Below are 12,988 nucleotides of genomic sequence, written 5' to 3'. Positions count from 1 at the left end.
GGATCCCACTGTGGACGCGCTAAACCGATTTTATTAGATCTGTTTTGTAATATCGGTTTAAGCTAATTCGAAATAATCGTGCAGTGTAGACGTACCCAGAGATTCATAGGTGTTACAATCCCTGCTGTGTTGTCTCCACAGCATTTAAATTCCATGGCACTGAATTACAGGGGCAAGAGAGAGCTCAGAGGTTTGAGAATTGGCCTGCTAAACCCAGGGTTGTGAGTTCAATCCTCAAGGGGGCCATTTAGGGATCGGGGCAAAAATCTGTCTAGGGATTGGTCCTGCTCTAAGCAGGGGTTTGGACTAGATGACCTTCTGAGGTCCCTTCCAACCCTGATCTTCTATGATAATGACTCTGGAGGTCCTACAGTATACCACTGCTTTAGCGGAAGAGCTTGTAAACTGCACAAAGGAAGAACTCAGAGATTATTATACCCTACATTAGCAGGTATTTCCTCTGAAGTTTGTGGATAGGCAGGCTACTGCAGACTCTGAAGTTTTACCTGTGTAAGGACCATAGCAGGTCCTTAATGACCTGAATAATGCTTCCAGCTTGCTGACCTTGTAGACTCAAGAGACAAGGTCAACTCTGTAATGTGCACAGTTTGGGTCAAGGAATTTAGTAGCTTTGCAGACACTTCCATGAGAACTTTCAAGCTCTATAAAGTGAATAGCTTTGGTTTAAGGAGATTACAGACTCCAAAGTCACAGCCTGCACAGTTTGTAAACTCTGTAAACCAACGTGTCTGTTTCAAGAAAGGAGGGAAGCTTTGCTGAGACACCTGACTTAATTTCACTGATCCATAAACCAGCATCTTCCAACCATCCTCAGCAAAGAATTGTTTGGTGCACCTGGGCTCTTTATGGAAACATGTATAAAACAAATGTGAAGAGATACGTTAGCCACTCCCACAAAAAATAGACTTTATGAAAAGTGGCAAATCACCATTTTTTGGCTTGTCCAATTGTTCTCAACATCCCTGGAGGGAAAAAAAATCTCCTCTGCCCTAATACTAAGCAGAAATTTCAATCAGAAATGTTTCTCTTTATTTGGTTTTGGGGGTTTTTATTAAATTGGAGGTTGGAATGAGGTTTATCATGCTTCATGCCTAACAACCTAAACGCTGCATTCACTGCAATGGCTCCATAATAAAACCACATCTTCACCCATCATGGAACTCCCCTAGGGAAAATAAACCAATGGCCAGGTTTCCATTTGCTAACCAACGGCTTGGAATTTATCCTCCAAGATACCATATCGGAGGGATCTGTGTGGTTTTCTTCCGCCCATTTTAGTGAGCATTGACAAATGATTATCCGTGAGACCAAACTACTGCCCGTGGTCTACCTCTAACCCTGGTGTATTTTGTAGGCACTCTTGGCCATACCCATACCACTATGGTATATCTATGCTAGATGGCAACATACCCTCTAGACTGGACAGAACCAGATCTGATCATGGTCCACTCCTTCATTTTAAATTCATCCCCCATGAAGGCAGGTGACGATGTGTGGCTCATAACTGAGCATGAGTCCGAGGAGAGGAACAGTGCAGAAACCACGTGTTCATCATCTGGGAGGGGAGGGGCACTTGTTATCTTTCTTGGGGTACTCAGGATGTTACTGACCGGCTTCAGAAGAACCAGCCCACCTCTGCCAGAGTGAGAATTGCCATAACCTGGTCACTTGGAAGGAGAAGAGAGGTAGAAAGGAGGGATTGAGGAGGAGCAGTTCAGATCGAGCTCATCCCAAGGAGAGAAAAAAGGATAAGCTGGGATTTCCAAAGCTGCCTAAGGGAGTTAGGCACTCAAATCCATAGGTGCCTTTGAGAGAGCTCAGCCAGAAGGCATCTGGGGTGGAATTTTCAAAAGCTCCTCCGTGACTTTGGAGTCCACCTCCTGTTGAGAGTGAGAATTGTGCTCCTAAATCACTTAGCCTCTTTGGAAAATCCCACTTTTGTTGCCTGAGCCCAGATTCAGGTAGAGCTTTGGGGGAAGAGAGTGGGCTTGGCTGGGTTTTTTTGTTGGTTTTGGAGGGGTTTTGCAGAGTTATTTAGACTCTCCATTTAAGAGCTTGAAATGTATTCAGACGCAAGCTTTCTGCCACAAAAATGCAGCTTTAATTGTGTGCGGTTGCCTGAACGCTCACACGGTTCTAGTTTTACAGGCCGATCCCTTTGATAGCAAACATTTTAATAGACAGACGACATATGGGAAAGATCATGCCACATCAGATGATAGATATTATTTAAACTGGGCAGGCCAGCCCATTTGGAAGGGATGGGGAAGTTTTCATTCCAAAGGGCTCATCCAACAGCCAGCATGTCTAAGGGAACGATGGCTTTGTAGTTTGAGAAATGAACGGGGTGACCCGGGAGCCCTCTCTGCCACAGGCTTCCTGTGTGATCTTGACCAAGTCACTCAATCTATCTGTGACTCAGTTTCCCATGTGTCAAAGGTATTATCATGATTTCCTGTCACCCGGGGATTTTGCAGAGATTGGTGTTTGTGGCATACTACCTAGAATTTTTTATTTATATTACAGTAGTGCCTAGAGACCCCATTCGAGATCAAGACCTCAATGTGCTAGATTCTGTGCAGACACTGTGTGTGAAATAGCCCCTCTTCCAAAAAGTTACTATCTGAACTTCCAAGACGGAAGGTGGGTGGGGAAAAGAGGTTCAGAGAGGGGAGGTAACTTGCCCACACTCATCCAGCAGGTCACTGACAGAGCCAGGAGTCAACTCATACCTCTCCAGTATCCTATCCACTAGACCACACTGTCTCCTGCAATGCAATGGTGACACAAGCCCCTTGCTCCATGCAGTCCATCCCAGTGTTTGTGGGATAAACTCTTCTAGGCTGATTTTGTTTCCATCCCCGTTTTGGAGATCTGATCTGCTGGTATTTGCTGCAGCTTTCCTGAGAGAAATGGCACAAGAGTGGTCAGTGAAGGGGCCAGCTGGATTCATGGCAGCTGGAAACACAGTACCCTGCCCTGGATGGCCACTACCAAACAATTAAGGCTTTTCTGGAAGATTGGATACGTTTCAGAATCAAAAAAGCAATCAAGCAGCACAACTTTCACATCTATAAGTATCTCAGACAGGAGCCTGCAGGCTGCCTGGGCCCATGTAAACTTAGATGGTTTAGTAATGTTCTAATTATTAACAGGAAATTTTCTGCTCCTGCGAAGTAAACACTCTGGGAGTAACACTTCAGCCCCCAGTTGACTTTTACCAGCCTTAAAAAAAAAAAAAAACAACCCCAAACTCTCCTGAATATAATTAAAACAGCAGCTGCGGGTTAGCATTTACAATGATACAACCCAGGTTTCTGTGCGACAGCAAACGCGGCCCAATCTGTGGCACCGAGCATGAGGAGTGGTGAATATTTTACCTATTAAAAGCAGTTACCCAGGAGCCTCCCACTGAAGTGTGCAGAGCTGGGGCCCCTGGCCAGGCCAATGCACAGCTAAAACCCACTCAGACCCCTGCAAGGCACACCATCAATTATAGCGCAGCCTGGTTCAGAGTGACTGGACATGAGGTTCGCCAGGTCTGCGGGTTGTGGAATGGCCTCCACCTCTGAGCTGCTAGTCAGCAACCAGGCTAGGACTCTGTGCATTATCATATACACCCAGTGGAGATAAACACTACAGGAAGTACCACCTCGGATAGCCAGACTGACAGCTTCCCTTGGGCCCCTGATTGGTCCAAGCACCCTATTTAAGCCCAGGAGTTCCAGGAAGTGTCTGTGCCACAAGGTGGACTCCCCTGCCAGTTGTAGTGATGGACCTGCTGCTTGTCAGCTCTCTCTTGGACTGCTGACCTTTGGTTCTGACCGCCCCTGCTCCGACCGCTGAGCCTGACAGCTCAAGCCCCCATCGTGACACTGGATGGGTGACATCCTAAAGGGCCGACGTTGGGGGATTTGAGGAAGAGGAGGGAGTGGTGTGGGCCGCTTCGGAGGATTCCACTTTAGATAAGACCCTAGTGTCCAACTTTCCAAGCATCCAACTTAAGCAAAGGCTGTTGCTCTGCAATCCTACAAGGTCTATTTTGCATTTTTTAAAAGGAACCTCTTTGATGCGTAAGGCCTTGTAAACACTTGAGTGACGGGAGCCTTTAAGGGCTGCATCCTACCCTTTGGTGTGCAGAGATGCAGGGAGCCCTTTCTGTAGTGAGGGGAGGCATATTCTGGGGTGTGTCTAGGCCCTGAACAGACAGGCCCTCCCCAGCTTGAAGAGCTCACAATCTAAAGTCTGCTCTGCAGTCGGGAGCTCTAACTGCAGCATATGTACAAGTGCCTGAGCTAGCTTTGATCTAGCTACCTCGAGTAACAATAGCATTGAAGCTCACCCAGGATCCCAGGTAGAAACCTGAGCAGCTACCATCCATGCTGCTATTACTTGAGCTAGCTTGGGTACATCCCCACGGGCTGCAATTGCGCCTCCTGATGACCATGTAGACATACCCTAAATGAAGGGGCGGCAAGTGAGTGTAAAAAACCCATGAAAGGAGTGAGGAAGGGAAGGCAAGGTCCAGCAATGATAGGCATGCAGGGTTGCATGGACTCATTAGGTGCAATGTGGAAGATTTGGGGCCAGATTTTCCAGGCCGCTAAGCCACTTTGCGCCCTGTGAGCAGTGCAAAGCCACCTCAAACTGGCACGAGATGGGCAATGAAGTATTCACCCTGTGCTAGGGAGCTCTCTGCCAATGGATCGTGGCAAGTACAGCTCTGCTGTGTCCTGTTCCGGCCACCCGCCTCCCAGTGTAAGAGGAAGGAGGTGACATGACATAAGTGGGGTGGTGAAGGAAGGTGGCGTACTGGAGCTCCGTTCCACCTGATTTTCCCCTGGCACTTGTGTCAGTGGCTTAAGTTAGAGCAACCCACGGTCAGCTCTACCAAGCAATGGGCTTGGCCCTCCCTGAATCAGGGAGTTGCAACCAACTCCTTATGCTGCCCCACACATGCACACAAATGTACGTGCTCGCTCACTCTCAAATAGAGCAGAGAATCAACATCTTTGTGTTTTGTTCTTTTTTTTTTTTTAAGTTAGAAAAATAAATAAGAGAGACTGATATTGGCAAGCCATGATAGCCAGCTGCAGAGAGAGGTATTAGCGATAGCTACATGTTGCTGTTATACTTTAATAGGAGCATTTATTTATTACCTATTGCCTGGCACCTGGGCGCCAATCAGGTCTTAAGCTGAGACGTTCAAGGCTTGATCACAGTACACCCTTTCTTTTAAATTAAGCTAGGTTCCTTCTCGGTCTTTTGCTGAAAACTGAGCTTCATGTTTGAGAGCCTTGGATCTAGAGTGAACACACCATAGTGAAAGCTGAATGGCAAATATATCGCAGCCTTCTTGATTGCTTTAGCAGTAGGAATTGACTTTATAGCAGCCCAAGCCCCAGTGATAGGAACAGGCAGCTGCCCTGCTCAGTAGCAAGGTTTGTATTTTAGTAGTGAAGCAAAGCAGTTTTAAATGAGCATTGACATGCCTTTGACGTTTTTTATTGCCGGTTATTTTATGAACTTATCCAGCAAATACTGTCGTGCACTCTGCAAATAGGGACTTCCACTCCGAAGGGCTGCGGGGTTGTTCTCTCTCTTGTCAGCATGCCCTATATCAACGGGTGGGAGAAAGGGGTTTATATGAACCAAAACTCTAGAACAAAATGCCCTGTGCAGCCTCCAAATGTGTTTTGCTTGACTGATGAATACTTCTTTCCTCACTTTTAAAAAAATCTACTTTTCCATCGACTGCCAGGGCGGTCAGAAAACAGATGCGCTCTTAGCCTCTCTAATAAGCTGTGGAGCCAAAGGAACAAGAGTTGGTGGGGTTAGAGTGAAGCGATGCTTGGGGGCTGTTGTCATGAAATGTTTTCATTGATGAGAATAACTTGAGGGATCAACCAAAAGTTCCTTGTTTTCATCGCAAACTGTTTTCTTGAGGAGGAAAAAGAATCAGTGTTTTATAGCATGACTCCAAGGATACGTGTCCGGCCAGGTGGAGTTAGGTCGCAAGAAAGAAGAGTAGCCATGGTGGTGGGACAGGCAAGCTGCCCAACTATGTACCTAGGGTTTTAGATGAGGTTAACCTGTCCTGCTGCTCACACTGCCACCGCCTCACATCTATTTTTATCACACTCGCTCAGTCAGAGCTGGCACTAGTATGTCCACCTGCGCTGGAAATCACAGCTCCAGCTCCAGTGTAGTCCTACCCTATGGCAGGTGTTCTGCAACTCAGATCCATTGAGCACTGGCTGGTTAGAAGGTGGTGGCTCCTCCTCCTAACTTGCATTGAAAAGAGCTAAAAATGTATCGCTACTTTCTTAATGTTGCTTTACCATGTAAGCAACTTCTGCAATTGCCGGGTGGATCGTCAGTGATTGTGCATAGGAGTGAAGGAGCTTGGTGTGACCGTGAACGGGAAAGGAAGAGGAGACAGGGCAATGGCAAATAGAAGGGAAGGTAGAAGCCCAGCAATGTGAGTTGGACAGGAAGTGTCCTCAGGACAATCTCTGTATTTAGCTGTGGTCCACAGTGTGAAGGCTTTTGAGAACCCTTGCTCTGGGGGATTATGAATGGGATCTGGGGCCTTTCTCCTCTAGGTCCTCACTGCCTAGGTTGGATCCAAAGCCATTGCTTCCCGATGGATATTGGTGGGGCATGGGCTAGTTCCTAGAAGACAAGTGTCCTTATTGCAAACATCACTGTGGCAGTGTTGGCACCATGTAACTATATTTGCCTCGAACTTCCTTCTAACTGCCCTGTGTGCTTTATTTTATTCAAAGGTGGATCAGAGGAGAGCACTTCAAGTACAAATTTAGCCAACCTGGAGGCAAACATGCCAGCAAAGGGAAATGGTGGATTCGAAAGAGAATCGGGCCGTACTTTCCACCTGTCAATCTCCAGGGGCTGAAGAAGTTTTACGAAGCGAGGGACTGGCCGTACCCAAAACAGAATTAATACGAGGAGAGTAATAAACGTTGACCAAGAACAACAAGTGTCCTTAGAGTTTATAATTCTCCCTTCCAAAGTTTTTTTTAAATGTGTCTCTTTAATACTCATTTTATTCTAAAGTCATCAAACCAGCGTGTCTGTCTCCTATGTCTGTCTGTACCTATCTTTCGGTTTGCCCAGCCTTCTTTCTCTCTCTCTTCCTATCTACACATCTACCTGTCTAATTATCTGACCTGTTTTATCTAGCTGATCCGTTGGAAATAATCCAACCAAACTGCCCGCACAAAAGCTCAACCAGATTTTGAACAAATAGAGATTTGGAGGGATAATGGCAGTTTCAGATTGGGCAACAGACATTTGAGAATTTCTTTATAATGGCCATGTAATTCAGATGACTGGAATGTGGGTTCATCTAAAATCGAGGCAGGTGAAACACACACACACATGCACACCCAAAATGACACAATTTTAAAATTTCTGAAATATTATCTGAAGACAAAATTCCACCTGCTTTTTCACATCTTTCTACTTTGCAAAGTGTCAGAGTCAAATTCTACACTATTATACTGATTTAAATCCTGATCACTACCTCTGTAACTGAGGACAGAATTTAACTTTAGGACTATGTAACACATGTATTAGAAAGATTTCAGTACAGAGGCAGGAAGTGATACCGAGTAAGGTGTAATTCCAGTATCAGTTGACGGTTTTGGTGTTCTCTCATATACCAATTGCAATGAACATATGTGCAATATTTCCAGAGGTTTTCCTGTGGAGCACTGTTGTTCTAAATAATCCAACTTCCCTGCCTGGAGTGAGCTCTCTTAGTCAGTTTGCCCCCAACTTATTATAGAACACACTGCATTCTTGTTTGGCCTGGGCACAGGTTTAGAAAGATGGAAGCTTTTAAATCCTGAGAAGGCTTAAGTGTTTTCCTTCAAAAGGGGCTTATGCTGACTCTTGACTTCCTAGTGGAAGGACTCCAGACATTTTGCTGCAATGCTGAATACGAGGAGGACTGTAATATTTCCTTCAGCACTTGCTACTTCTGCACAGGTTTTCTTCCTCTGAGCAAAAGTCTAGTCCTCTGAAGGATAAGTTTATTAACCCCATTGGAGGTATAAAATCAACAGCCTGAGATGATGATAACAGAAGATAATCTTGTACTGGATTTTCTCACTAAAGATAATCCTGTCATGGGACACTCTTTACACTCCCATTTTAACTGTTCTCGAGACTCTTTGAAGGCACAGAGGGTTGTTTTTGCCCTTCCATCGTAGGGGTCTGCAGTCCCTACCTCTTGTCCATTATACCTTTTGCGTCAAAGCCTGATGCTTCTGCTCTGTTCTCCTATATCATGGCTGGTCTGAAACTGATCTGAAAAAAATGATCCATTTTAGTTCAATCAGAAGTTATGGGTTTAATGCATGAAACACTAGGTGAAGTTCTCCAGCCTGTCTTATCCAGGCGGTCAGCCTAGATGATCCTAATGGCCCTTCTGGCCTGGGAATCTCGGGTTCTTCGAAAGGGCCGGTGGATTTCCTATTCTCTTAAGTGTGACTTTGACATTCGTGTCCCTCCCCCACTCAAGTATTTAACACCATGATGACTTCAGGTAGCTTGTCCAGGACAGGTGGGGAGGAGGGAAATGGAATAGCTCCTCCTCTGTCAGGGAATGCCAGTCAGAAAGAGTTTCTTTGCTAATGAGACATGGAGAACTCTATGGGATCTCTCCAGACAATAGCGAGCAGTCAGTGGGTACATTAGCTGAAACTGGAGTTGGAGGAGCAGTTCTTCCTGCACCAGCCACCAAGGAAGGGGTGCTACTTACCCCCCCCCCTCTGCTCCTCATTACTTTAATGCCTGCTAGCAATTATGAGACCAGACCAGTTTTCCCTGGGGCCAAGCACCCTTCTCAGCTCTGAACACATCGCATGGTTCATAGGTCACAACACTGATCCAACATGCTAGTGTGCAGGACCTGTGCGCGGAGACGTGAGTTGTGTGTGGTGATGTAGCTGCCCTTTATTCCATCAGAGTTGCTGTGTAGTGGCTGTATCGTTGTTCTGCTCTGGGGTTCAGTGACCGGGGATGTTGCTGTAAAGTGATGTTCCGCAGAGATCCCTTGGAAGGTCAACAGTATGATAAACAAACATGCAAATTACCGTTTGGTCTTTGATGTTGGTAGGCCATCACTGTGAGCACTGCTGAGTCTAGTACTCGGTAACTTTAAAATATCATGTTGGAGACCCTCGGCCCCCTCGTCTGCCACTTTAGCCCTTTCCCCTCTATCCCCTGCAGCATGTCATTCTGGCTAAGTCAGGTTGAGTTCATCCCCTACTGGACCTTGTCAGTGCCATTCCCAACTCCACAGAATGGTCATGGCCGAGAGATTCCAGACTTGGAGCATTGGGTCAGCACCCTCAGAGCAAGAACTAGAACTAAAGTGTTGGGTTCTAAACACCTTACAGCAGCATGTTGATTAACCACTGGACACTGTCAAAGCTGCTTTATTCCATATCTACCTAGCCTTATGCTACCTGCTCCTACCACCCTGTAGAAAATGCGTTCTCTGGCTTTCTCCCATAGATTTAATGACCAGGTCTGATTATGTCTGTCTGTCTGTCTTAATTGAGAGTTGTTAATCCGTCACAAGAGACATTTCCAAGTGACTAGGTTTGTTAACACTCAGTATTGTCGTCAGTTATCTAGATTCATTTTCTGAATCAGAGAAAAGACTGGGACTGGGAAATACTTAGGTATTAAAACGATGAGGACTAAAGAAAACGGTAAAATGGATTAGATTAGATTAATCCTCATCAATCCCCCTCGAAAAATGTTTCGCACCTTCTCCTCTTTGATTTAAACCTTCATCTATCACATCCTTCAACATAGTTCCAGCTCAAGCCAGTTTATACTACAATGTGGCTGGTTGGCTGGTGTGGACAAATCGCAGAAGAGGAAGTAGAAAACAGAACAGGGTCGTGTTGGGGATGAGCGTCTTCAGAAAAACAAAACTATTTGTAATTGGCCTTTATACTCACGAATTGCTGGTTATCTAACTATGATGAACAGAATACAAGTTTAAAAAAACCCAGCCTAATTAAACAAATTACCCAAATTAGCCAGTAGTTTTGTATTGGGTATTCAAAATGCCAGCAGTTTGCTGAGGAACCATAAATTGCTAACAAGTACTGCACAGTGGCCAGTTCTCGTGGGCTCACAATCATAGCTCACAGGTAGGACTAGAGTGTCAGAACAAGCATAACATTGTGCTTTTGCTTTTTGCAATATAGGCCCAGCCTGCAAGCAGTTTCCTCACTTCCTATGCTGGCAGAGATGATGTAAAAAGCCACATTTTGATCAGATGAGCCTTGTTACGGGGCTGCTATGGAGCGTTGCTCTCCTGGGTTAGCAGGATACGGTGGCGTTTTTAAAAGGCTATTGCAGTCAACAAATCCGACGCCAGCTTCACCAAGTTTAAACCGGTTTTGTTTGAACGTATCCTAGCCCTGCAGGCCAGACTGGCTGTACTCCTTTCCTGTTTGTTTAACCTGAGATTTTATAACTGGTTCTTTTTCGGAGGGAGGCACCCCTCCCCCACTGCTGAGATCCAGGAGGCAGAGTGGTCAGCCAGAGCGGTCAGCCACTCAGTGGGTGAGAATGAGTTAGAGGTGCTGAGTGTCTTTAACTCCCACTAGCTTAGCAGTACTCAGCATCTGACAGCTGCCTGACATCTGCACTTCAGAATTCTTCTCAAGTGTCTGAAGTGCACCAGGCAGTGAGCACCAGGAGCCAGCCCTCCCTGCGACAAGCCCAGATCTGCCAGGGCCTCTTGCAAGATAAGCTCTGAGTGCAGAAAAGAGCAAAAAATGGACAGACTGAAAAAGCTGGAGGAACAAACAACCAAATGCACCTTTAAGATGCCAGGAGCAGATGACTCAGTGGACTGGACATGAGCTATAGATCTTCCTACCTGTTGGTCACGAGTTCAGACTCAACCCACACCAACGGCTGCATGGGGTCTGTGGGAAATTAGTTGATCTCAGGCCAGTGGGCCAGCAACGTCCAGATGGCAAACACTAGAACTGATTGGAATCTATGTAGGCAGAGAGGCCAGGGCTGACCAGACCCCAGAGAATAAGAGTCTCTCGAGGTGAGGTCAGTGTTAAGGGTGGCAGTGATATGGGGAGGGTCAAAGTGCCATTCAGTTCCTACCAGTGCAGCACCTGCTGTTGTTGAGAATTCCCTGCTGTTGTTGAGAAATAAAAATGTCAGTATCCAGACCAGGATAAGAAAATGAGCAAGGAAAAGCACTACTGTGAATCTTCGGCCATTTGTCCTGCAGAATGTGTGGGGTTGGGTGCGCGCGCACGCACGCGTGCGCGCGCACACACACACACACACACACACACACACACACACACACACACACACACACACACACACACACACAACACACACACACACACACACCACACACACACACACACACACACACACACACACACACCAAAGGCAGAAGGCTGCCATCTACATGGATGGTGCAGGTCTTTCCCAGAGACTCACTGAGATAGATCTCAAAACATTTCCATCTTGTGACGACTGAGACCAAATGAACTCTGTAAAGAGCAGATTTCTAGACAGGGATTAAGGGAAACAGCCCTTCAATAATCATGGAGGCTTCACTCTGTTTGGAAACGAAGGGGTAAAAAAAGCAAGCATGCAGCATGTCCCAGAATGAAATAAAACAGCTGTGCATTTCCTCAGGTGGGCCGCACACGCCCCGGGGAGGCGCCTCAGCTCCAGCTTCCAAGCAGACAGATAATAAATAAGGGGAACTCTGGGTTTCGCACAGTCCGTTTGTGTCTAAAGGAATGTTTGGCGTCGTGTCTCGGTGATGTAAAATCATGACGGTTTCCATGAGCTCCTGTGCCCCATCCGCAACATTACTCAGCTTCTTCTCCCTTTTCCTTGGCTCTCTGAGCCCTCCCTCCCGTTTCAGCTGCCTGGCGTCCCCTTTCTGGGAAAGACGCTTCATCTCTTCTGCAAAACCAATTATCCTCTCAAGTGAACTCAGGGTCCTGGAGGAAGGAGCCTCACAGCTGTGGAGTGTTGTGTTTTGTCCCATGCTCAGTTCCCACTGGCTCAGTAGTGGGGAGGTGGGGGAGACAGACAGACAAGAGCTCAAACCACTGCAGAGACTAGCTGGGAAACGGAAGCATTCCAGACAAATAGTGATCATTCTCCAAACAGCAGTGCAAGGGCTATAAAAATACTGCTCTTCCTTCCCCATTGCCTATAAATTCGAGAGGGCACTTGCAGAGGGCTCTTTTTTCCTTCCAAGTCCCTTTGTTTGGGGATTGTCAAAGGAAGTAATACAGACCCTCCCATGGCTATGTGCGGACATGACAAGTTACAAGTGGGAGGTGATCTGGGACTATCCCCAGTCGGGGGGAGAGAAACAAATGCTGAATGTTTTAAGGAATGATAGACTATCAGGGTTGGAAGGGACCTCAGGAGGTCATCTGGTCCAACTCCCTGCTCAAAGCAGGACCAGTCCCCAGACAGATTTTTATCCCACTTCCCTAAGTGGCCCACTCAAGGACTGAGCTCACAACCCTGGGTTTAGTAGGCCAATGCTCAAACCACTGAGCTATCCCTCCCCTGGAAGTAGTGGAAGGGTTGGAAGTCAGAGGGTCAGCTTATGTGTGCAAGGGTTTGGATGTCTGTGCGAGGCAACATGGGGGTGCAGTTTAAATGTGAGGGTGGGTTTGTTGGAGGTGGGGGGGTGGGGTTGCTTGCACGTCCAGTGTGTGTGTCCAAGTGGCTGTATATGTGGGATTTTTTTTATTTCTAAATTGCACCATTGCTTAATCTCTGAACACTTGGGCATCAGGTTAAATACATGTATTTCACTGATCGATGTCAGTCTAAATTGGCTTCCACCCCCAGATGAAATACTCTTGCAGAATTAGTGGTGGTGGTTGATGGAGTATTCAGAGACAAT

At 46.5% G+C, this 12,988-nt stretch overlaps 1 protein-coding gene across 4 annotated transcripts in view; it reads left to right on the top strand.

Annotated features, from left to right (window-relative positions):
* The window catches only part of LMF1 (lipase maturation factor 1), a 346,467-nt gene extending 339,446 nt beyond the window's left edge, over window positions 1–7,021 (top strand). For all 4 annotated transcript variants that reach the window (XM_032762724.2, XM_032762720.2, XM_075069143.1 and 1 more), the window contains one exon: window positions 6,810–7,021. In XM_032762724.2, coding sequence (XP_032618615.1) covers window positions 6,810–6,984 — 175 coding nt within the window. In that variant the 3' untranslated portion in view covers window positions 6,985–7,021. The remainder of the gene's footprint in view (window positions 1–6,809) is intronic.
* Window positions 7,022–12,988: the final 5,967 nt, after the last annotated feature.

This window comes from Chelonoidis abingdonii, chromosome 9 (assembly GCF_003597395.2).
Source record: "Chelonoidis abingdonii isolate Lonesome George chromosome 9, CheloAbing_2.0, whole genome shotgun sequence".
Lineage (NCBI taxonomy): Eukaryota > Metazoa > Chordata > Testudines > Testudinidae > Chelonoidis > Chelonoidis abingdonii.
This window is presented reverse-complemented; position numbering and strand designations above follow the sequence as displayed.